At 37.7% G+C, this 25,349-nt stretch overlaps 1 protein-coding gene and 1 pseudogene across 7 annotated transcripts in view; one reads left to right on the forward strand and one right to left on the reverse strand.

The window, feature by feature from the left end:
• Window positions 1-25,349, reverse strand: part of PTPN21 (protein tyrosine phosphatase non-receptor type 21) — an 89,906-nt gene that overhangs the window by 47,102 nt on the left and 17,455 nt on the right. For 5 of the 7 annotated variants that reach the window (XM_073998002.1, XM_005561979.4, XM_045396848.2 and 2 more), the window contains exon 3: window positions 5,523-5,692. The exons of the other annotated variants lie outside the window; for them this stretch is intronic. Coding sequence is in view for 3 of the 5 variants with exons in the window: in XM_005561979.4 (XP_005562036.3) it covers window positions 5,523-5,692 (170 nt within the window). In the remaining 2 variants the exon portion in view is untranslated. The remainder of the gene's footprint in view (window positions 1-5,522; window positions 5,693-25,349) is intronic. 7 annotated transcript variants of the gene reach the window in all.
• LOC123575064 (U4 spliceosomal RNA) lies at window positions 1,960-2,090 on the forward strand (annotated as a pseudogene).

Here is a 25,349-nt window from a genome sequence, read left to right on the forward strand (position 1 = left end):
CTGCAATCCCAGCTATTTCAGGGGCTGAGGCAGGAGAATCGCTTGAACCTGGGAGTCGGACGTTGCAGTGAGCCAAGATCACGCTACTGCACTCCAGCCTGGCAACCGAGCAACAAGAATGAAATAACAGGAAAAAAACAAAGCAGTAATAAAATGTAACACGTAGACCTGAATTCAAAACTGTCAGCCAAGGAATAAAAGAAATTGCACATTTTAATTCAAAAGCAAGTATTCCATAAACTTGCCCGAAAGTAAAAATATGCTGATCAAATATTTTATCTAAATCTTTATCAAGTTACTGATCAACTTTCCAATATAAAATATTTCATACAATATATGACAAGAATTATATAATAAATTAGGTGACCACATTTTGCACAACAGAAATTCCAAATAATGTATGAAGAGGCAGCTTTTTCTCTTCATCTGTTTTTCTTAGACTAGTAATATAAGACAATGTGTAGGCATCGGCATTTTTATTTTTTAAGTTTTATTTTGGAAATTCTGAAATATATGTATAGACATTAAGTATAGTGACCCCATCTCCTTATCATGGTGCCTCACCCATCAACCTTATGCCTACCACGTTTTCTCCATCCATCCTCTCCTGTGCCCCCTCCACCACCAGTGTTTTACAGCAAATCCCAGACGTCATGCCACCTGTACTTCAGTACATACCCCTAAAAGGTAAGCTTTATTTTTTAAAAACGTAACTACATTTTTATCACACCCAACAAAATAAACATCTTTATACTGAGTACTCAATACCTGATTCATATGCAATTTTCATGATCGCCTCAAAAATGCATTTTTACAATTTTCTTAAATTAGAATCCAAACAAGGTCTACGGATTACATTTAATGGATATTTCTAAATCTCTCTTGTTATAAAAAAGAAAGTTTTTATTCCCTTTTATTTTCATGTTATTAACAGAAATGGAGCCATTTGTCATGTAGAATTTCCTACCTTCTGGACTTTTGTGATTGTAGTCTCATGGGGTCATTTGGCAAGTTTACATGCTCTCACATTTTTCCTGAAAACTGATCATTAGATTTAGAGCAGCACTGTCTAAAAGAACATTCTACAGTGATATAAATTATCTGTATCTGCGCTGCCCAATATAGTAGCCATTAGCCACATGTGGCTATTCAGTACCTGAACTGTAGCTAGTGCAAGAAAAATTTTAATTGTATTAATTTCAATTAACTATAAATAGCCACATATAGCTAACAACTACCTTACTGAACAGTGCAGACTAGAGGCTTGCTTCGATACAAGTTCATTTTAGTCATTTAACCTGGTGGTGCCTGGTACTTCCGGATGCATCACATCAGAAGAAATGGTATTTGGTTGTCCCACTTACAGTGATGCTGACATTGCCCACTGAGTTCAGATGATGCCAGCCTGTTCCTTTTACCCAAAGGTTTTAGCCAATACTGATGATTGTTACCTCTTTATACAATCTATAAAGATAGGATAAACTTACTGCCATTCAGAATAATGTATTGTATTCTAGTAAGTTTCAAAGGTGACCAATGAGGTTATTTTTTTTAAGTATTATGAATTCGTGAATTTTAAAAGATATATTCGATGTGTTTCAATTCATGCAGTTGTATTCTTTTGTTTGTTTGTTTTATTTTGTTTGAGATGGGGTCTCACCGTCGTCCAGGCTAGAGTATAGTGGCTCAAACTCAGCTCACTAGAACCTCTGCCTCCCAGGTTCAAGCGATTCTCCTGCTTCAGCCTCCTGAGCAGCTGGGATTACAGGCATGCACCACCACGCTCGGCTAATTTTTGTATTTTTAGTAGAGACGGTGTTTCACCATGTTGGCTAGGCTGGTCTCAAACTCCTGACCTCAAGTGATCCACCCACCTCGGCCTCCCAAAGTACTGGGATTACAGGTGTGAGTCACCGTGCCCAGCCTAGTTGGTCAAAATTATGATGGTCAAAATTTCCAAGCTTTGTGCAGTGGCAGTATCGTAGCCAGTGAGGTTCAAATGAGGCACAATTATTGATGATTGAAACAAAATTTCCTCTTTTGCAAGTAAGAACTCCAGGCACCAGAGTGTTTGTTCGCTCTGCCATGTGAGGACCCAGCCGGAAGTTCTGCAAGCCAGGAAGGGAGCCCTCATGAGACCTCAACTGTGCTCAGATCTCCAAACTGAGAAAATACATCAGCTACTCAGTCTGTAATATTTTGTTATGGCAGCTCGCACTAAGATATATTCACAGGTCGTTTTTGCTAGATATATAATCATTGCCTCCTATTTCCTTTCCTTGAGGATGTTAAATGTTACTTTTTTGTCCGTTGGCATGAAGTGTTTTTCCAGAAGTCTGACACCAATCTTATTTTCTTAATTTTATAACAGCTTTAGTCTGGATGCCCAATTTCTGGTGACTCTGCAGAATGTGTTGGCACTGATTGCTCTGGATGGACCATGCCAGGTACACAGTACGTCTTTTCAATACAGAGCTTCAAGTCATTTTCCTTTCAAGGAAGTTTTTAAAATGTGTTATAGCTAGAATATAGAATTGGTTATATAGTTTTTGGAATTTGTTCTTTGCCAATGTTTTGACTTAGATCATACTGTTAGAAGAATGTTTTGGCTTTTTCCTTTAGGGAATCCTATTACATCTATTTTTTAATCTTCTATACTTTTATAGTTTCTATCATTTCAAAATTTCTAATTGTTTTTGCAGCTATTTTCATATTCACCTGTTACATAGCCAAATTATTCCCAAGCTTTTCTAATTCAGATTTAAATGGTTCTTTCATATCATCTGTTATTTTCTTAATTTTTAAAGTTCATTTTGTAGTATTAGGTGCCAGTTTTCTGCTGCTTTGTGGTCGTATTTTTCTGTTAAGTCTGCACTTTCTAAAGGTATATTAATCAGATTGTTGTTCTCCCCCTTTGTTTTCTTTTTTCTTTTTCGAGACAGAGTTTCATTCTTGTTGCCCAGGCTGGAATGCAGCAGTGCCAGCTCGGCTCACTGCAACCTCAGCCTCCTGAGTTCAAGCAATTCTCCTGCCTCAGCCTCCCGAGTAGCTGGGATTACAGGCGTGTGCCACCACACCTGGCTAATTTTGTATTTTTAGTAGAGACAGGGTTTCTCCATGTTGAGCAGGCTGATCTCGAACTCCCGACCTCAAATGATCTGCCCCCCCTCAGCCTCCCAAAGTGCTGGCATTAGGTGTAAGCCACCACACCCGGCCCTCCCGCTTTGTTTTCTTACAATATCTTTGAGTGGGTTTTTTAAAACACCGTTTTTGAGGTATAATTGGCATACAAAGAAGCTGTTCAAATTTCAAGTTGACAATTTGGACACATGCATACATCCATGAAACCATCACTACAAGATGAGGAACATACCACCTGCAAAAGTTTCCTTGCACCCCTCATAATCTGTCTCTCCAATTCCTATCCTGTTCCTAGGAAACCACTCATCTGCTTTCTGACTATGGATGTGATAGACAGAACTCTGGATATCTTGGACCAAAAGGTAAACCTAGTGCATGGGAAGGACACACTGAGGATACTGGAGCACTAAGAGAAAGAGCGAGCGTCTGTGAAGACTCTGTGGAGCTGTCAGACAAGCTCTGCAAGGCTGACTTCTGAACTTGTCTCACAGAAGTCAATGATATTTAGGGTTTTTGTTATATATAGCTATACTTAATCCTTACTGATACAACTTCTCTATCAGGCGCTCCTATACCTAATCAATGAGCAATCCTACTGATTGACTCTAATAGGCCCATTCTCTCTCAATACAGCTAATGCCTTTCTGTTCAGTTCTATATTGTAAACCTACGCCTAGATTATGGCACAGGTATTCCTAAACTGGTCTCCTGCCTATAGTCTTGCCATCTCTGATCTACCTTCTATGATGGGTGATCTTTGTAAAATATAAATTTAATGATTCCATTAAATTTGAAAATCTCTTCCTCATTGTACCATGACTTTATTGCTATGCCTATTTTTTAAATTTCCTTTCTAAGTAATACCTGAAACTTCCTGAAGACATGTAATCATTTTGATTACTTCCCCTGCTTTGCAAAAACTATTCCCTCTAGAACATTTCTAAAGTCAATTTAAATGTCAGTCTCTCTACCTTTCCTGTTCAAGTTCCCCTTGCCCCACCCCTAGGAATCCACAGCTTTAATTAAAGCATTTATTATCATAGGATACTGTAACTATTTATATGAACTGCCAATTCCACCAGACTGTGAGCGGCTCCTCCAGGGTGGGATTAAAGCATATTCACCTCCCACTCTATTCAACACAGTTCTTAAGAGCGTGTATCTTCAGTAAATGTTTAAATGAGTTAAAGTGATCAGTTCAGGCTTTTTCCTTCTGGTTTCCATTTTCTCTTCATTATTTCTATCTCAGACTTTTACAGTCAGTTTGTGTTTATCCCTACCACTGGATCCTTACTGCTTTGACTTTCCATTCTCTCCTAATCATTAACTGGCAGACTCAAACAGCACTCCACAAACACGAGACAGTACCAGGTTCTCACTGTCCGCAAGGTACTGTGTAAGATATCATTAAGTAAAGCTAAAGAAAACATAGGCTTAAAACCTAGGAAAAAGATACCTGCAAAATCCTAATAATAGGGTATGACAATTACCATCTTAACACAAGTAGAATCAAATTCTAGGTCGTAAGCCAAAACTCATTCTGTCCTGGGGTCACAGATGCTTCATGGAGGAGGTACCTTCTGAACCACAACTCAGGAGGCAAACAGGATTCCAGTAAATACATGTGAGAGAAAGATCTAGGACACAAAGACGAAAGGGCATGCGGTATGTTTCGGGCCCTTGAAGTAGCTCAGCTTGGCTCAAAAGTAACATTAAATAGGGTTAAAAAGATAAGGCAGTGATGGGATTCACAGAACTTTGAAAACCACGCTCAAGAACTCAAATTTTATTCCTTTTTTCGTTGTCTTCAGGGGGAAAAAGAATAAGAACACTTAGTTCCTCTATTCTGCTCCTTAATATCATCTTCCCTTTCTGCTTTTGTCCCTATTAAGTGCACTTATCAGCCAAAATTTCCTGATCTTAAACACTTCCCTCCTTCTCCTCTGTACTCCCTCCCCAACCTGTCTACAGAATATAGCTAGAGGAAGAGAATTCTAGGAGCCTTTCAGCACATTTCATTGAGGAATGAACACAGATTTTGTGACTAATTTTCTAAAATATCTTCTCTCCTTTCCTAATCACAAAGGATCAGAAACAACACAAACATTAAAGGTAACATCACTACAGGAAGAGTGCACAGCTAGGGTAAATCCATCATTTTTCCCTTTAATTATTCCTTTGTGCCTACTGAACCCATAAGTTACCCAACATGTAGTAAAACACTCTGACATGCCATATATGAGAACCTCTTTGTAATACCGTAGCTAAAAATGTGGGGCGAGAGGCAAAGTTCCAAACTTATCTTCTGACTTCAACCTTAGTTTCACTTTTTACATCTCACTAGACTATTTCCTAAAAACAAATGGCATGTAATTTCTCACCTGGTAATCTCCTGCTGCAGCTGAGAAACTGAAGGCACATAAAACACCACTCCAAAATAGACGGTTGGTTCCAATGCATATTTATCCAGCTGCTTCTTCAAAGGTTTTTCCAAATCTACCCACCGGCGCTGATTTTGCTTGTTGTAGTACCAAAGGCTGAAGTAAGTGACCTGGAAAGACAGAAGGTCACTGAAGGAGGCAATAACATACAAAAGGATTTCAATGACTTCAGCCGCACTAATCCCTGACCTGTGACCAAATGACAGCAGTCTCTTATTGCCTTTCTTCTCAGAGAGGAACAACAGCAAAAACTGAAGGAAAAAAAGGAGGTAAGACCTATCTGTAACTAGCTACTCATATTCAGGAAACAGAGGCAAAAACCCAATTGCACTTGCATATCATTTACTGAACTCTGCCCCAAAAAACTGCATTCATGACCTAGACACTGGAATGTAGTGGGTGCTACTCAATTTTATATGCAGGTTTTAAAAACAACAAAAATACAGAAGAATTTATCCTTGGTTTTTCAATTACTAAAACATTAAATTTGTCATATATATGTATATATACGTATATATACATGTATTTGTCACATATACGTATATACATACATGTGTTTATCATATATGTATATATGTGTGTTTATCATATATGCATATATACATATATACATATATATACACATATATATCTATATACATATATTTGAGATAGAGTCTCACTCTGTTGCCCAGGCTACAGTGCAGTGGCGCAGTCTCAGCTCACTGCAACCTCCGTCTCCCACGTTCAAGTCATTCTCCTGCCTCAGCCTCCATAGCAGCCAAGATTATAGCATGCACCACCACACCCAGCTAATTTTTTGTATTTTTAGTAGAGACAGGGTTTACCATGTTGGTCAGGCTGGTCTCAAACTCCTGATATCAGCTGATCTGCCCACCTCGGCCTCCCAAAGTGCTAGGAATATAGGCATGAGCCAGCCACTGCACTCAGTCTCATAATTAATATTTTTAAATAATCATAACTGGGGTTCTACCCAGTGGAATGCTGAGTAAACAGTGTTAAACCAACTTTTCACTACTCTTAGTTCTGGTTTCTATAAAAGAAATTATTTTATTTTCTTTTTTAAATTCATGGTAAGTACCATGAATTCCAGTATTCAGTTCTAGTATTCAGATGCAATTGCAACTCTTCTTTACCCCTTTGTCCTCAAAATTTCATTAGATATACATTTGAAACAATTATAATGCTGTGGAGGTGAATTAACTCTCTCTACACACACACACACACACACACACACACACACACACTGCATGAGAAAAGCTATGACTAATGCAGTAAAATAACCTTAGTGTATTACTCAGAAGTTTAAAGAAAATGCCCGGATGTCTTAGCATTTATATCTCACTGGCTGTGTAATGAAACTGTTAAGGTAAATCAATACTAGCCCTGGGCCTGGTCAACCTGAAAGGGAATTAATACACTTACGTGACAGCCTCAAGCCACTGCTAATACTTGCCTCAAAATCAATCTACAAATCAAGACAATTGGAAAATCACCACTTTGTAGTTGTAAACTCCAGAATAACACTGTCCCAACAGAACTTAGTATGATGATGGAAATGATCTACATCTCACTGTCCAATAAAGCAGCCACTAGCCACATGTGGCTACTGAGCAATTGAAATGTGGTAGTGCCACTGAGGAGCTGTATTTTTAATATTATACAAGTTTAATTGACTTAAAAGTTGCAAGTATCTAGTGGCTACTGTATTGGACAGTATAGATTTAAAGCAACAAGAAAACTGAGAAATAATAGGCCATTTCTTTGAACTGCAATCTTCATTCAAGTAAAAAACAAAACTTTAATTTGCAAGGGAAAAGATTATGCAAACATGCCCTCAATAGTCCTTTTATTATTTTTTAACAAGGTAAGAACTATACCTTTAAAATGAGTTGATCAAATAAATTCAACAAGAATGAGGAATGTGCCCATTTTCCCCTATATCCACAAGTCCCTAGAATACTGCTGGAATTCAATAAATTTTGTTGAATGAAAAGAAGGAATATTCTCTTGATTCTTAGTTGCCACCCAAGTCATCACACAAGAATGGAATATTTTGAACATTTCCTATGTACCTGGTTCTATTCCAAGAACTGTAGAGATACCATAGATTAAATCACCATCACTAATTTATGAAGTAGGTATTTTTTTATCTGTGTAAAACCTCAAAGCCAGTGTTTCCCCCAAGTATTGTCCCTGGACTACCTCTACCAGAAGTATCTAGAGGGTTTCCTGGGCCCTAAAAAGCTATTAATCTCCTAGGTAATTCTTGTGTCCTTTAAAGTTGGATAACTTTGCACTACACTACACTGCTCCTCCAAAGTTATGCAAGAGAAAGTTATATAAAACCTTATCTTTGGCTAGGCGTGGTGGTTCACACCTGGAATGCCAGCACTTTAGGAGGTTGAAGTGGGAGGATTTCTTGAGCCCAGGAGTTTGAGACAAATCTGGGCAACATGGCAAAACACTGCCTCTGCAAAAAATACAAAAAATTAGCTGGAAGTGGTAGCGTGTGCCTGTAGTCTCATCTACTTGGCAGGTTGATCACTTGAACCCAGGAGGTAGACAGAGGCTGCAGTAAGCTAAGATTGCACCACTGCACTCCAGCCTGGGTAACAAAGTGAGACCCTGCCTTAAAAATAATAATAATAATAATAATAATAAATCATTGACAAGCTGCATGGAAATAAAATTTTTGAAAATCCAAGCACACTGTAATATATCTGAAAGGCCAAGTCCCATTGTTAATTATATTCTGAAGTTATGACATTTTAAAATGAATTGCTTATTATCTGTAAGCACAGAATATGTATCACACAGTTATAGAAAACAAGTAATGTTCTTTTCTTCTTTTAAACTGAAACTTATAGAAAACAAAAATCTGGTTTAATAGAAAGAGCTTGATGTTTAATTCCAAAGTTCTGAGTTTGATTTCCAGCAGTTACTTACTAGGAGTGAAATGGTAAAGGCAATCAGTCCAATTTGGTTTTCTCAAGTGTCAAATAAAGTAATACCTCCTTCACAATGCTATCATGAGGACTGGATAAGGGAAAACTATGTAAGTATATTTTCCTTATAGAAAACCATTATATTTTATTTTTTGAGAGAGAGTCTCACTCTATCACTTAGGCGGGAGTGTACTGGCATGATCACAGTTCACTGCAACTTCGAACTCTCAGGCTCAAGTGATCCTTCCGCCCCAAACTCCTAAGTAGTTAGACAACAGATACATGCCACCACACCAGGCTATTTTTTTTTTTTTTTTTTTTTTTTGGTCAAGACAGGGTCTCACTATGTTGCCCAGACTGGTCTTAAACTCCCGGCTTCAAGTGATCCTCCCGTCTCAGCTTCTCAAAGTGCTGGGATTATAGGAGTATGCCACCGTGCCAGCCTGAAAACCACTATATATTTTTAAATGTTATTTAGTCCACTCATTCTCTCCACTACCAACAAAATCAATTATTGACTCCTCCCCTCAAAAGACTTTTAAAATTACCTACGTGTATTTGGTTACAGCAAAAAACATTTCTGTTACTATGTTTGTTTTCTGCTCCATCTTAGAACACAAGTTTTGGACTGAATGTACCACATTTGGTCTATAATGCCAGATTAGGAATCCTTTAGGATCTAAAATGGTTTGGTATGTCTTTTTTTTTTTTTTTTTTTTTTGATATGGAATTTCACTCTTGTTGCCCAAGCTAGAGTACAATGGTGCGATCTCAGCTCACTGCAACCTCTGCCTTCTGGTTTCAAGCGATTCTCCTGCCTCAGCCTCCTGAGTAGCTGGGATTACAGGCACCTGCCACCACGCCCAGTTAATTTTTTTTTTTTTTTTTTTGTATTTTTTAGTAGAGATGGGGTTTCACCATGTTGGCCAGGCTGGTCTTGAACTCCTGATTTCGTGATCTGCCCACCTCAGCCTCCCAAAGTGCTGGGATTATAGGCATGAGCCACCACACACAGCTGTATGTCACCATTTTTAACCAAAATGAAAAGGTCTTAAAAATACGCTTTGAATAAATTAACTTTCCCTTTAAATACAGTTGAACTAGACTGTTCCAAATACAAAAACAGAATTATAAAATTTTAGGTTTATTGTATAATTTGTGGTTGTACCGTTTGTGAATGGACTGTAATATAATTAAAATAACAGCCAAACAATCTGCTAGCATTCTGTTAAAAAGCACATTCTGAAAGGAAAACTGTTAAAATGTGCTAACTTCATCAGTGCATCTATTACTCATGCAACATGAATTAGAAAATCAAATAGAACTGAACAAATACATTTGTTGAAATTGCATCATAATTAGTTTTTCACAAATTATAGACCACAGAAGAGAGTAGCAAGAACTTTATCTATAGGTACAAACAGCTGAAAAGAATGGTGGGCTTAGGCCGGGCATGGTGAATTGCGCCTGTAATTCCAGCACTTTGGGAGGCTGAGGCCAGTGGATCACTTGAGGTCAAGAGTTCAAGACTGGCCTGGCCAACATGGTGAAACTCCACTTCTACTAAAAATACAAAAAATTAGCCAAGTATGGTAGAGGATGCCTATAATCCCAGCTACTCAGGAGGCTGAAACAAGAGAATCGCTTGAACCCAGGAGGCGGAAGTGAGCCGAGATTGTGCCACTGCACCACTGCACTCCAGCCTGGGCAACAGAGCAAGACGGTCTCAAAAAAAAAAAAAAAAAAAAAAAAAGAATGGTGGGCTTAGTAAATTCTTTGTTGGTTAGCTCTTTTAAATAAAGGAGTCTAAGATTTGGGACATTTGAATATTGACTTTGTAGCTTGTCACGGATAGATTATTTACAGGACTTTCTTGTGCATAACTATTGTAGTTAAAGTATTGCTTTGGGATCTGCCCCAGTGTTCAAGTTCTATCTTAAGAAGTAGTGAAAGCTAGCCAAAAATCAAATTTATACCTTGTTAAATTTATACCTTGTTAAATTGAGGTATTATATTTCTAAAATTGCTCCTAGAAATGTTTATATACATATGGGTAACTAAATTATCGTAACATTATAATCCTGGGATTGAAAGCTCTCTTAGAATGTCTACACATATATAATCAAGTTACAACATCTGATTCCATGAGATTTTATGACTATAATATCATCTGTTTCTAAAATAGGTAGGTGGAACTTGAACAACAAAATTTTGTGATTAAATTCTCATCAGGCAAGGATTTTTCCTGGATAAGACCATTTTTTTTTTGGCTCGTCTTGAATAACAACCTTAAGAATCTGAATAATTAACTTTCCAAAATAATTTAAAATCCATTCAAAAAACAAACAAGATGGGGGATGAGCACAAAAATCAAGGAAAAGGAGAGAATACTTTCTAACTCAATCGATAGGCCAGCATTACCCCAATACCAAAGCCAGACAAAAGATAACCACAAGAAAACTATAGCCCGACATCCCTTATAAATATAGATGCAAAAATTCTAAGCAAATATTAAAAAGCTGAGTCTAACAGCACACTAAAAGGATTATACACCATGACTAAGTGGGATTCATCCCAGGACTGCAAGGGTGGTAAAACATACCCCCCAAAATCATTATACCACATTACTAAGACAAAAGAAATAAAACACACATGACCATCTCAATTGATTCAGAAAAAGCATTTGACAAAATCCAACATCCTTAATGATAAAATAAAACACCTAGAAAAATAGGAATAGAAGAATAGAGAAGAGCTTCTCAACACGTCAATGAGCATTTAGGAAAAACCCACAGCTAATACCAAACTCCATGGTGAAAGACTGAAAGCTTCCCCCCTAAGATCAGTAACAAGACAAGGATGCCAATGTTCACCACTGCCATTTGATGTTGTACTGAAGGTTCTAAACAGAGCAATTACGCAAGAAAAATAAAAGACATTTAAACTGGAAAGAAGAAGTAAAACTATCTCTATGCATAGATGACATAATCCTATACATAGAAAATCCTTCAAATCCACCCCCCAACCCTGACAGACACACACACACCCCTACTCGAGACAATAAATTCAGTGAAGTTTGCAGGGTACAAAATCAACATGCAAAAATCAGCTGCTAGATACCAGCAATGTACATGTCAAAAAAAGAAAACAATCCCATTTATAGTAATATCCGAAAGAACAAAATATGTAGGAATAAATTTGACCAAGAAGGTGAAAAGGCATATTCTGAACACAACTAAACAGTGCTAAAAGAAATTAAGGAAAATCTAAATAAATAGAAAGATACCCCATGTTCATATATTGAAATACTTAATATTGTTAAGGTACAGTACTACCCAAAGTAATCTTCAAATTCAAATGCAATACCTATCACAATCCCAATATGCTTTTTCCTAGAGATGAAAAGCCAAACCTCAAATTCACATGGGCCTGCAGTATTGTTTGGCAATAGCCAAAACAATACTGAAAAAGAATAACAAAATTGGAGGACTCACACTTCCTTGTTTCAAAACTTATTACAAGGCTATAGTCATCAAAACAGTGTGGTACTGGCATAAGGAGAGACATACAAAAAAATAGAATAGAGAGTCCAGAAATGAACCTATGCATCTACAGTCAACTGATTTTAAATAAGGGTGCCAAGACCAGCTGGTGGGAAAAAGAATACTCTCTTTAACAAATAGTGCTGGGACAACTGAAGATCCACATACAAAAGAATGAAGTTGGATCCCTACTCCACACCATATATATAAAGTAAGTAAATATAAGAAGTGACCCATAAAATAGTTTAGAAGAAAACATTAGGGTAAATCTCTGTGATCTTGAATTTGGGAATAAATGTTTGAATATAACACCAAAAACATGAGCAACAAAGAAAAAAATAGATCAACTTATTTCAAAATTACAAAACTTGCCAGGCGCAGTGGCTCATGTCTGTAATCCTAGCACTTTGGGAGGCTAAAGTGGGAGAAACTTGAGGTCAAGAGTTTGAGACCAGCCTAGGCAACAAAGCAAGACCGTGTCTCTACAAAAAATGTTAAAGTTAGCTGGGTGTGGTGGCACACACCTGTAGTCCCAGCTACTCGAGAGGCTAAAGTGGGAGGATCACTTGGGCCCAGGAGACCAAGGCTTCAGTGAGCTATAATTATACCACTGCATTCCAGCCTGGATGACAGAGCAACACCCTCTTAAACACACACACATACACACACGCACAAAATTTAAAACTTTCATGCAAAAAACCATATCAGGCTAGGCATGGTCACTCACAGCTATAAACCTAACATTTTGGGAGGCTGAGGCAGAAGGATTGCTTGAGCTCAGAAGTTTGAGACAATCCTGGACAACATAGTGAGACCTTGCCTCTACAAAAACTAAAATTAGCTGAGTACGGTGGCACACACCTGTAGTCCCAGCTATTCAAGTGGCTGAGGTGGAAGGATCACTTTAAGCCCAACAGATCAAGGCTGCAGTGAGCCATGATTGTGCCACTGCACTTCTACCTGGGCAACAGAGCAAGACCCTGTCTCAAAAAATAATAATAATAAATGAAGAAAGTAAAAAAAAATCTACAGAACAAAGGAGAAAATATTTGCAAATTATCTATCTGATTAAGGTCTACTATTTGAAATGTATAAAATAACTCTGACGTACAAAAAGAAGCAACCCAACTTCAAAATGGGCAAAGAACTTAGACCCTTTTTGAAAAAAGATATGAATGGCCAACAAGCACATGAAAAGATGCTCAACATTATTGGTCATTAGGGAAATGCAACTCAGAACCATAATGAGATACCACTTCATACCAACTAGGATGGCTATAATTTTAAAAAAAAGGAAGTAAACATTGATGAGGAGAAACTGGAACGCTTATACATTGCCAGTAGGAACAGAAAATGGTTCAGCTGCTGTGGAAAAGTTTGGTGGATCCTCAAAACACTAAATATAGAATCACCAGATGATCCAGCAATTCCCTTCCTAGGTACATACCCCAAAGAACTGAAAAACAGGTGCTCAAGCAAACACATGTATATGCATATGCACAGCAGGACTATCTGCAATAATCAAAAGGTGGAAACAAGCCAAATGTCCATCGATAGATGAATGGATAAACAAGCTTGTGGTGTATAAATATAATGAATATTCAGCCATAAAACACAATGATGTACTGGTTCATGCTACAATGTGGATGACATTCAAAAATATTATGCTAAGCAAAAGCAGCCAGAAGACAAATATTGTATAATTCTGTTTATATGAAATAGCCAAAGAAATCCCACAGGTGTGGTGGCTCACACCTGTAATCCCAAGGTGCTTGGAGGCCAAGGCAGGAGAATCGCTTGAGGCCAGGAGTTCAAGACTAGAATATATAAATTCACAGAGACAGACAGAAAGTAAATTGGTGGTTGCCAGGGGCAGGGAAGAATAGAAAATGACTGCCTATGGGATGCAGAATTTCCTTTAGGGGTGATGAAAATTTTTTACAACTAGAGAGTATTATAAATGTACTAAATGCCAATGAGCTGTTTACTTTAAAATGGTTAGTTGTGGCCAGGCACAGTGGCTCACGTCTGTAATCCCAGCACTTTGGGAGGCTGAGGCAGATCATGAGGTCAGGAGTTCAAGACCAGCCTGCTCAACATGGTGAAACCCCGTTTCTACTAAATATACCAAAAAAATAGCTGGGCGTGGTGGCGTGTGCCTGTAATCCCAGCTACTTGGGAGGGTAAGGCAGGGGAATTGCTTGAACCCAGGAGGCAGAGGTTGCAGTGAGCCAAGATCACACCACTGTACTTCAGCCTGGGCAACAGAGCGAGACTATCTCAAAAAAAAAAAAAAGGTTAATTGTACATTATGTGAATTTCATCTCAGTAAAAAAATGTTTTTAAAGATTAGAAATATTCATAATAAAAATCAAGTAAATAATTTTATTTTTATTACAATAATTTTTGAGGAACAGGTGGTGTTTGGTTACATGAATAAATTCTTTAGTAGTGATTTCTAAGATTTTGGTGCACCCATCACCTGAGTAGTACACACTGTACCAAATCTGTAGTGTTTTATCACTCACCCCTTTTATTCCCACCCTTCCCCTGGAAACCCCAAAGTCCATAATATCATTCTCATGCCTTTGCAACCCCACAGCTTAGCTCCCACTTATAAATGAGAACATATGATGTTTGATTTTCCATTCCTGAGTTATTCACTTAGTATAATGGTCTCCAACTCCATCTAGGTTGCTGCAAATGCCATTATTTTGTTCCTGAGTAGTATTCCATGGTGTGTGTGTGTGTGTGTGTGTGTGTGTGTGTGTGTGTGTGTGTGTGTGTCACATTTTCCTTATCCACTAATTGGTTGATGGACATTTAGGCTGGTTCCATATTTCTGCAATTGCGAATTGTGCTACTATAAACATGGGTGTGCAAATGTCTTTTTCATACAGTGACTTATTTTCCTCCTAGTAGATACCCAGTAGTGGGATTGCTGGATCAAATGGTAGTTTCTACTTTTAGTTCTTTAAGGAAGCTCCACATTATTTTCCATAGTGGTTGTACTAGTTTACATTACCACCAGCAGTGTAAAAGTGTTCCCTTCTCACCACATTTATACCAACATCTATTATTCTTTGATTTTTTTTTATTATGGCCATTATTACAGGAGTAAGGTGGTATAGCACTGTGATTTTATTTGCATTTTCCTCATAATTAGTGATGTTGAGGAGTTTTCTGTAAGTTTGTTGGCCATTTGTATATCTTCTTTTCAGAATTGTCTATTCATGTCTTTAGCCCATGTTTTGATATGATTATTTGTTTTTTTTTTTTTTCACGGCTTTGTCTGAGTTCCTTGTGGATTCTGGATATTAGTCTTTTGTCAGATGCACAGTTTGCAAATACTTTCTCCCACTCTGTGGGCTGTTTACTGATTACTTCTTTTGCTGTGCAGAAGCCTTTTAGTTTAACTAAATCTCATCTATTTATCTTTGTTTTTGTTGCATTTGTTTTTGGGTTATTGGTCATGAACTCTTTGCCTAGGCCAATGTCTAGAAGGATTTTTCTGATGTTATCATTTAGAATTTTAATAGTTTCAGGTCTTAGATGTAAGTCTTTGAACCTGCTTGAGTTGATTTTTGTATAAGGTGAGAGATGAGGATCCAGTTTCATTCTTCTATATATGGCTTGTCAATTATCCCAGCACCATTTGCTGAATAGGGTGTCCTTTCCCCACTGTATGTTTTTGTTTCCTTTGCTAAAGATCAGTTGGCTGTGAGTGTTTGGCTTTATTTATGGGTTCTCTATTCTGTTCCATTGACCTATGTTTTCCTACCAGTACCATGCTGTTTTGGTAACTACAGGCTTGCAGTCCAGCTGGAAGTCAGGTAATGTGATGCCTCCATATTTGTTCTTTCTACTTAGTCTTGCTTTGGCTATGGGGGCTCTTTTTTGGTTCCATATAAATTTTAGGATTCTTTTTTCTAGTTCTGTGAAGAAAGATGATGGTATTTTGATGGGAATTGCATTGAATTTATATATTGCTTTTGGCAATATGGTCATTTTCACAATATTGATTCTATCCATCCATGAGCATGGGATGTGTTTCTATTTGTTTGTGTCATCTATGATTTCTTTCAGCAGTGTTTTGCAGTTTTCCTTGTAGAGATCTTTCACCTCCTTGGCTAGGTATATTCCTGAGTATTTCATTTCTTTTTCCAGCTGTTATAAAAGAAGTTGAGTTCTTGATTTCATTCTCAGCTTCCTCACTGTTGGTGTATAGCAGTGCTACTGATTTGTGTACATTAATTTTTTTCCTAAAACTTTACTGATATGGTTTGGCTGTGTCCTCACCTAAATCTCATCTTGAATTCCCACGTGTGGGAGGGACCTGGTGGGAGGTAACTGAATCATGGGGGCAACTCTTTCTGGTGATAGTGAATAAGTCTCATGAGATCTGATGGTTTTAAAAACAGGAGTTTCCCTACACAAACTCTCTTCTCTTGTCTGCCACCATGCCTTTCATCTTCCGCCATGATTGTGAGGCCTTTCCAACCATGTGGAACTGTAAGTCCATTAAACCTTTATTTTGTAAATTGCCCAGTCTTGGCTATGACTATCAGCAGCATGAAAACAAACTAAAACATTTACTGAATTCATTTATCAATCTAGGACCTTTTTGGATGAGTCTTTGGGGTTTTCTAGGTATACGTTCCTGTCATCAGTGAAGAGTGACAGTCTGACTTCCTCTTTACCAATTAGGATGCCCTTTCTTTCTTTCTCTTGTCTGATTGCTCTGGATAGGACTTCCAGTACTATGCTGAATACAAGTGGTGAAAGTTGACATCCATGTCTTGTTCCAGTTTTCAGGTGGAATGCTTTCAACTTTTCCCCATTCAGTATGTTAGCTGTGGGTTTGTCATAGATGGCTTTTACTACCTTCAGGTATGTCCCTTCTATGCCAATTTTACTGAGGGTTTTAATCATAAAGGAATGCTGGATTTTGTCAAATGCTTTTTCTGCATCTATTGAGATGATCATATTGTTTTAAATCCTGTTTATGTGGTCTATCACATTTACTGACTAGCGGATATTAAACCAACCCTACATCCCTGGTATGAAACCCAATTGATCATGGTGTGTTATTTTTTTTGATATGGTGCTAGATTCAGATAGCTAGTATTTTGTTGAGAATTTTTGCATCTATGTTCATCAGGGATACTGGTCTCTAGACTTTTTTGGAACAAAGCCTCCAAGAAATTTTAGATTATGTTAAATAACCAAACATAACAATAACTGGTATTCCTGAGGAAGAAGAGAAATCTAAAAGTTGGGGAAACTTATTTGAGGGAATAATCAAGAAAAACTTCCCTGGTCTTGCTAGAGATTTAGACATCCAAATACAAGAAGCTCAAAGAACACCCAGGAAATACATCACAAAAAGATCATCACCTAGGCACACAGTCATCAGATTATCTAAAGCCAAGACAGAAGAAAGAATCTTAAAGGTCAAGTGCGGTGGCTCAAACTTGTAATCCCAGCACTTTAGGAGGCCAAGGTAGGCAGATCACTTGAGGTAAGGAGTTTGAGACCAGCCTGGCCAACATGGTCAAGCCCCAACTCTACTAAAAATATAAAAATCAGCCGGGCATGGTGGCAGGAACCTGTAATCCCAGCTACTTGGAAGGCTGAGGCCAGAGAATTGCTTGAACCCAGGAGGCGGAGGTTGCAGTGAGCGGAAATCACGCCATGCACTTCAGTCTGGGCAACAGAGTGAGACACCATCTCAAGGAAAAAAAAAAGAAAGAAAGAAAAAGAAGAATCTTAAGAGCTGTGAGGCAAAAGCACCAAGTAACCTATAAAGGAAAACCTATTAGATTAACAGCAGATTTATCAGCAGAAACTCTACAAGCCAGAAGGGATTGGGGTCCTATCTTAGCCTCCTTAAACAAAACAATTACCAGCCAAGAATTTTGTATCCAGCAAAACCAAGCTTCATAAATGAAGGAGAGATAAAGTCTTTTTCAGACAAACGCTGAAATAATTTGTCACTACCAAGCCAGCACTACAAGAAATGCTGAAAGGAGCTCTTAATCTTGAAACAAAATCTCAGAATACACCAAAATAGAACCTCTTTAAAGCATAAATCTCACAGGGCCTATAAAACAGTAACACAATGGGAAAAAAAACAAATTATTCAGGCAATAACTAGCACAATGAATAGAGCAGTACCTCACATCTCAGTACTAACCTTGGATGTAAATGGTCCTAAATGCTCCCCTTAAAAGATACAGAATGGCAGAATGGATTAAAATCCACCAACCAACTATCTGCTGTGTTCAAGAGACTCATCTAACACGTAAGAACACACATAAACTTAGGTAAAGGAATGGAAAAAGATATTCCATGTTAATGGAAACCAAAAGCAAGCAGGAGTAGCTATTCTTATATCAGGCAAATCAGGCTTTAAAGCAACGACAGTTAAAAAAGACAAAGAGGGACATTACAGAATGATAAATGGTCTAGTCCAACGGGAAAATATCACTATCCCAGATATATATGCACCTAACACTGGAGCTCCCAAATTTACAAAACAATTACTACTAGACCAAAAAAATGAGATCAATGGCAACATAACTATTAGTGGGGGACTTCAATACTCCACTGACAGCACTAGACGGGTCATCAAGACAGAAAGTCAACAAAGAAACAATGGACTTAAACTATACCCTAGAACAAATAAACTTAACAGATATTTACAGAACATTCTACCCAACAACTGCAGAGTATACATTATTTCCATCAAAACATGGAACATTCTCCAAGATAGACCATATGATAGGCCACAAAACAAGGCTCAACAAATTTTAAAAATTCAAAATTACATCAAGTACTCTCTCAGACCACAACGGAATAAAACTGGAAATTAACTCCAAAACTAACCCTGAAAACTATACAAATAAATGGAAATTAAATAATATGCTCCTGAATAATTTTGGATCAACAACAAAATAAAGATGGAAATTTAAAATTTAAAAATTCTTTGAACTGAACGATAATAGTGATACAACCTATAAAACCTCTGGGATACAGCCGGGCACACGCCTGTAATCCCAGCACTTTGGGAGGTTGAGGTGAGCAGATCACGAGATCAGGAGTTCAAGACCAGCCTGGCCAACAGAGTGAAACCCCATCTCAACTAAAATTACAAAAATTAGCCAGGCATGGCAGTGCGTGCCTGTAGTCCCAGCAGAAGGCTGAGGCAGGAGAATTGCTTGAACCCGGGAGGCAGGGGTTGTGGTGAGCCAAGATTGCACCACTGTACTCCAGCCTGGGCAATAGAATGAGACTCCATCTCAAACAAACAAACAAAAAACCTCTGTGATACAGCAAAAGCAGTTCTAAGAGCATTAAATATATGTTAAATACATATTAAATCATAGCATTAAATGCCTATCTCAAAAAGTCTGAAAGAACACACAAATAATCTATGCTCACAACTCAAGGAACTAGAGAAACAAGAACCAACCAAACCCAAAACCAGCAGAAGAAAAGAAATAACAAAGATCAGAGCAGAACCAAACGAAATTGAAACAAAACAAAAAACAAACAAAAAGCTGGTTCTTTGAAAAGATAAACAAAATTGATTGACCATTAGCGAGATTAACCAAGAAAAGAGAATATCTAAATAAACTCAATTAGAAATGAATTGGGAGATATTACAACCAATACCACAGAAATGCAAAAGATCATTCAAACCTACTATGAACACCTTTGTGCGCATAAACTAGAAAACCTAAGGGAGATGGATAAAATCCTGGAAATAGACAACTCTCCTAGATTAAACCAGGAAGAAATAGAAACTCTGGACAGACCAATAACAAGTATTGAGGCTGAAATGGTAACAAAACTGCCAACGAAAAACAAGTCCAGGACCAGATGGAGTCACAGCTGAATTCTATCTCAATTCAAAGAAGAATTGGTACCAATCCTACTGAAACTATTCCAAAAGACAGAGAAAGAGGGAATCCTCCCTCAATCATTCTATGAAGCCAGCATTACCCTAATACCAAAACCAGGAAAGGACATAACAAGTACAGATTTTTTCAGCTTTATTTTTAAATGTTTAAACACAACAAATGCAGTTCATTAAGTCTAAGAAAAAAAATGAGCCAGAAACAGACAAGCCTAACTATGAGTTCATTACAATTTCTATTTTCTAATATCTACACTTAGGTCAAGATTTGGTGCAGTTTGACAGTTAGCTGGCAACCTCATGTGAACATAACTGAAGAACACAGAATAGGGAAAAACGCGTTTGAGCAATCAAAAATACATGTTAAAGTCAATGTCATAAACCATACGCCCTTGACAAAGCAGAAATTTCTCCTATCTCTTTTATGGATTTTTTTTTCTTATTTTATACATACTTTTAATGAGTTTAGTGATTTGGTTACCCAATCCAAAGCAGATTAAAAGATGACAAATTAAAGGAAAAGCGTTTATTAAATAATAGCAAGTTGGCAGTAGAAGGAAGTAATGGGCGATATTCTTTTTAGCAAAGGAGAACACGTACATACAAACAAAAACGCCTTAAATAGAATTTACAAAGAATTACAAATGTACAGGAGTCTGGAGTTATTTACTAAAGAAACAAATAACTCCAAACATTAATTAGTCACGTATTCAACAACAATCACTGTTCCTAAAAGCAGAGTTAGTATCCTTTATTGAAGACAGATAGATGTTTATAAATTGTTTCCAAAACTTGGCACTCCAAATAGTTTGGACAAAGGAGTCAGCCTTGTTTATCAGGCAAAGTAAGTTATGAAGCGCTTCATTTCCCAAAGATAATTGGAAAATAACTATTTTATATATAGCTTTACAGTACTCTAGCCAATTTAATTGTGGTTTCATTACTTCATTTACAAGTGCAAGCATATTTTCCAAAGCCAACCATGAAAGCTGTTTCCATTTCTGCTGTTTTGGTACCTGCTATTATTTGTTTTTTGAAAGGTTTAACTAGTAGCATAGGAGCTAATTACAGTCATGTGCTGCATAACAATGTTTTAGTCAACAACAGACCACAAATGTGATGGTGATCCCCTAAGACTATAACAGCTGAAAAATTCCTATCACACAGTGATGTTGTAGTTGTTAAGTTGCAGTGCAATGCATTACTCACATGTTTGTAGTGATGCTGGTATAAACAAACCTATTGTGCTACCAATTGTACAAAAGCATAGCACATACAACTATGTACAGTACATAACACTGGATGATAATAAATGACATTACTGATTTATGCATTTATTATACTTTTTATTTAGAGTGTACTCTTATTTATAAAAAAAGTTAATTGTAGGCCAGGTGCGGTAGCTCCCACCTGTAATCTCAGCACTTTGGGAGACGGAGGCTGGAGGATCACTTGAGCCAAGGAGTTCAAGAACAGCCTGGGCAACATAGTGAGACCCCATCACAACAAAAAATACAAAAATCAGCCAGGTGTAGTGGTGTAGACCCAACTAGGAGGCTGAGGCAGAAGGACTGCTTGAGCCCAGGAGTTTAAGGCTGCAGTGAGACGTGATTGAGCCACTGCACTCCAGCCTGGGTGACAGAATGAGACCCTGTTTCAAAAAAAAAAAAAACAGTGAACTGGAAATCAGCCTCAGGAGGTTTCCAGAAGGCAGCATTGTTATCATAGGGGATGACAGAGCCATGCATGTTACCACCCCTGAAAACTGTCCAGGAGGACAAGATGTGGAGGTGAAAGAAAGAGATATTGATGATCCTGATCCTGTTTAGGGCTAGGCTAATATGTGTGTGTTAGTTTTTAACACAGAAGTTTAAAAAGTGGCCAGGTATGGTGGCTCACGCCTGTAATCCCAGCATTTTGAGAAGCCAAGGTGAGTGGATCACTTTTGGCGAGGAGTTCAAGATCAGCCCGGCCAACATGGCAAAAACCCACCTCTGCTAAAAATAAAAAAAAAAGGGGGGGGGGCTTGGTGGCGCACACCTGTAATTCCAGCTACTTGGGAGGCTGAGGCACAAAAATGGCTTGAACCCAGGAGGCCGAAGTTGCAGTAAGCCAAGATCACGTAACTGTACCCCAGCCTGGGCGACAAAGTAAGACTGCGTCTCAAAAGAAAAAAAATTTAAAAAGTAAAAAACAAAAAAACACTTTAAAATAGAAAAAAGTTTATAGGGTAAGGATACAAATATTTTTGTATAGCTGTAAAATGTGTCTGTGCTTTAAACTATGTTATTACAAAAGTCAAAAGTTTAAAAAATTTTAAAGTTTGTAAAGCAAAAACATTATAGTAAGCTAAGGTTAATTTATTATCAAAGGCCAGGTGCGGTGGCTCATGCCTGTAATCTCAGCACTTTAGGACGCTGAGGTGGGAGGATCACCTGAGGTCAGGAGTTCAAGCTTGGCCAACATGCTGAAACCCCGTCCCTACTAAAAATACAAAAATTAGCCAGGCGTGGTGGTGCACACCTGTAATTCCAGCTACTTGGGAGGCTGAGGCTACTTGGGAGAATGCTTGAGCCCGGAAGTTGAAGCTGCAGAGAGCCATGATTGTGTCACTGCACTCCAGCGTGGGCAACAGAGTGAGACTCCGCCTTAAAAAAAAAATTATTGAAGAAAAAATTGTGAAACATTTAATGTAGCCTAGCTGTACAGTGTTTCTAGAGGCTACAATAGTGTCCTACTACTATAGTGCAACTTCCTAGGCCTTCATATTCACTCACTGACTCACCCAGAGCAACTTTTAGTTCTGTAAGCTCCATTCATGGTAAGTATCCTATACAGGTGTATCTTTTTAATCTTTTACATCACATTTTTACTGCACCTTTTCTATGCTTAGATATGTTTAAGTACACAAATACCGTTGTTATAATTACCTACAGTATTCAGTACAGTAACATGTTGGACAGGTTTATGGCCTACCAGGACTAGACTACAGGATATAGCAGGTGTGTAGCAGGCTATACCACATAGGTTTAAGTATTCCCTGTGACGTTCGCACAACAATGAAATTGCCTAACGAATTTCTTAGAACATTTCCCTGTCCTTAAGTGACATATGGCTGTAATTCCTCTGGGCGACTATGCCTGAGATTCCAATAGCTGCCACTAGCATGGTGCGGTACAAAGAGCACTAGATTTGCAGGCAAAAGGCTTGGCCTTTGAGTCCTGGCTTTACCACTTGCCAGCTCTGGAGTATCTCACTTCCTCACTGAGTCTGTTTCTTAATAGGGAAAATAACATGTACCCTCCCTTCCTCAAAATTGTGGTGAAGAACTTTGTAAGTTCTAATTGTATTGATAATGCTGAAAAGCACTCTTATCTTTGTTATGGTATATATATTTGGCAGATAGACTCTCTTCAGGTATGATAGAAAATAGAACAAAACTTGAATCAAGCATGCTTCTTCCTTGAAAATATCACTATTTAAATAATAGTCAAACTAATTTCTTCCTTTAAAGTCTGAATATACCAGGACCTTTATTAAAAGAAATGCAAAAAATTTGGTATAGATAGGCCCCATGGGCCTGAAATTTCAACTAGTGCCTTGGTCTAGGATATCTTCCCAGAAGTACGCATCCTCTCTTCCTGGAGTCCAAATCTTCTGGACTATGTATGTCCTGTGAATGGAGTTCGTTTAACTGTAACAGAAGTTTTCCAGCAGACTAGCCTTTAGTTACTGGCGTTCAATTCATGTCTCCTGCCATGCTTCGTTATATAACTTCCCAGTGCTTTTCCTGATAAGAAACTTTACCTCCACGTGGCTTCTCTTTCTCCACAGCTGCATCCACTCTCACTGGTGGTCAAAGCAAGTTGACTTGACCTGTGGGCTCATTCCAGCAGAAGTTGTTAAATCACTGAATCTTCTAGCATCCCCTAGATCAATTCTCATTTATCACTGTAGAGATTTTTGTGAAACTTTCATTGTCAGGTGTGTTTACATTCTCCCTTCCTTTCCTATTTTGTTATGAACAAATATATCAGGATAGTTTTCAAAAAGTTATTCAATGATTTCTTCATAGTTGTTTAAATTTTTTTCATAGCTACTCCTCTAAAATTGTACAGAAAACTGTGCCTGCTTTGTAAACTATAGTAAAAATAAAAGTTAAAACAAACCTGGCTTCTTTTCAGCACAATATGGTTGACTTACTTTACATGAACTGATGTTGACTAAGAACAAAGTGATCTGATAACCAAGTTTTTTGTTCAAAGCAAAGTAGAGTTTACAAATTTGAGCTGGGGAAAAATATGTGCAGCACCCCAAATCACAGTCCTCTAAGGAGACATCAGCTATTATAAGCAGGTCCAAATCCTGTCAGAATGTAAACTCTTTCCTAATCCCTAAGTCATTTCTCGTCTAATTATTTTAAGAGTCTTTTTGGTTGTACTATTTTTAAAGTAAAGCAGAGGGACACACAAATTAGCTGAAGGGTTTTTAAAGCCACTGATGCACTGGGTTGATAAAAGTTAATCCCATCTAAAATTGCAAATATAATTTTATCCTGATGCCTTTCTTAGACTAGGCAAAAGTCAGAAGACTTTTCATCAGGAAAGAGATGAGAGAAGATAGCACTAGACACAGTCTATCCCAGGAAGAGATCATCTAACCATGGTAGTTAACAAGTGTTAACCTAATTCAAGCCTGGAGCTTACCTTTACAGAGTCTGCCATAAATAATGAAGTATCGTACTTCTTCCTTGTGACAGATAATGGCGGTCATGTTGCCTCAAAGCAGGCAGCATTTTTTCCTTTTCTGTTTAATTTTAATCAGTTTTCTTCTATACTTGATCAAATAATATATATTTCACAGCCAAAGTGGTAATATGTAATATCATTATACTCTATTACAACTAAATGAAGACTCAAGAAAATAATCAAGAGTACATCTTGGCCTTCTAAATTATTCTGAAATTATACTGAAGTCCAAGTAACTGAACTCCTTGTGTGGCTAGATTTTTGTTGTTGCTGTAGTGTTTAACTTTCAGGAAGAGTCAAATGATAAGCCAATTTCAGGGATTGAAAGACAGTAGGAGGCACAAATTGAGATCCTGTCCACATGGATGAACTGCTTATCTCTTTTCTATTTACTATCCTGGACAATCAGATGCTATGAATATGATGCCTCCAAAACACAAATAAATATACTCTATTTTTAACTGGAAGAATGTTTAGAAAGACTAATCTATTCATTCAATGAATATGGATTGAATACCTACTACATGTCAATCACTGTTCTGGGAACTAGGAATACAGCATTGAACAAGAGAACAAAATTCCTGACCTCACATAACTTAATTCCAGTA

This window comes from Macaca fascicularis, chromosome 7 (genome assembly GCF_037993035.2).
Source record: "Macaca fascicularis isolate 582-1 chromosome 7, T2T-MFA8v1.1".
NCBI lineage: Eukaryota > Metazoa > Chordata > Mammalia > Primates > Cercopithecidae > Macaca > Macaca fascicularis.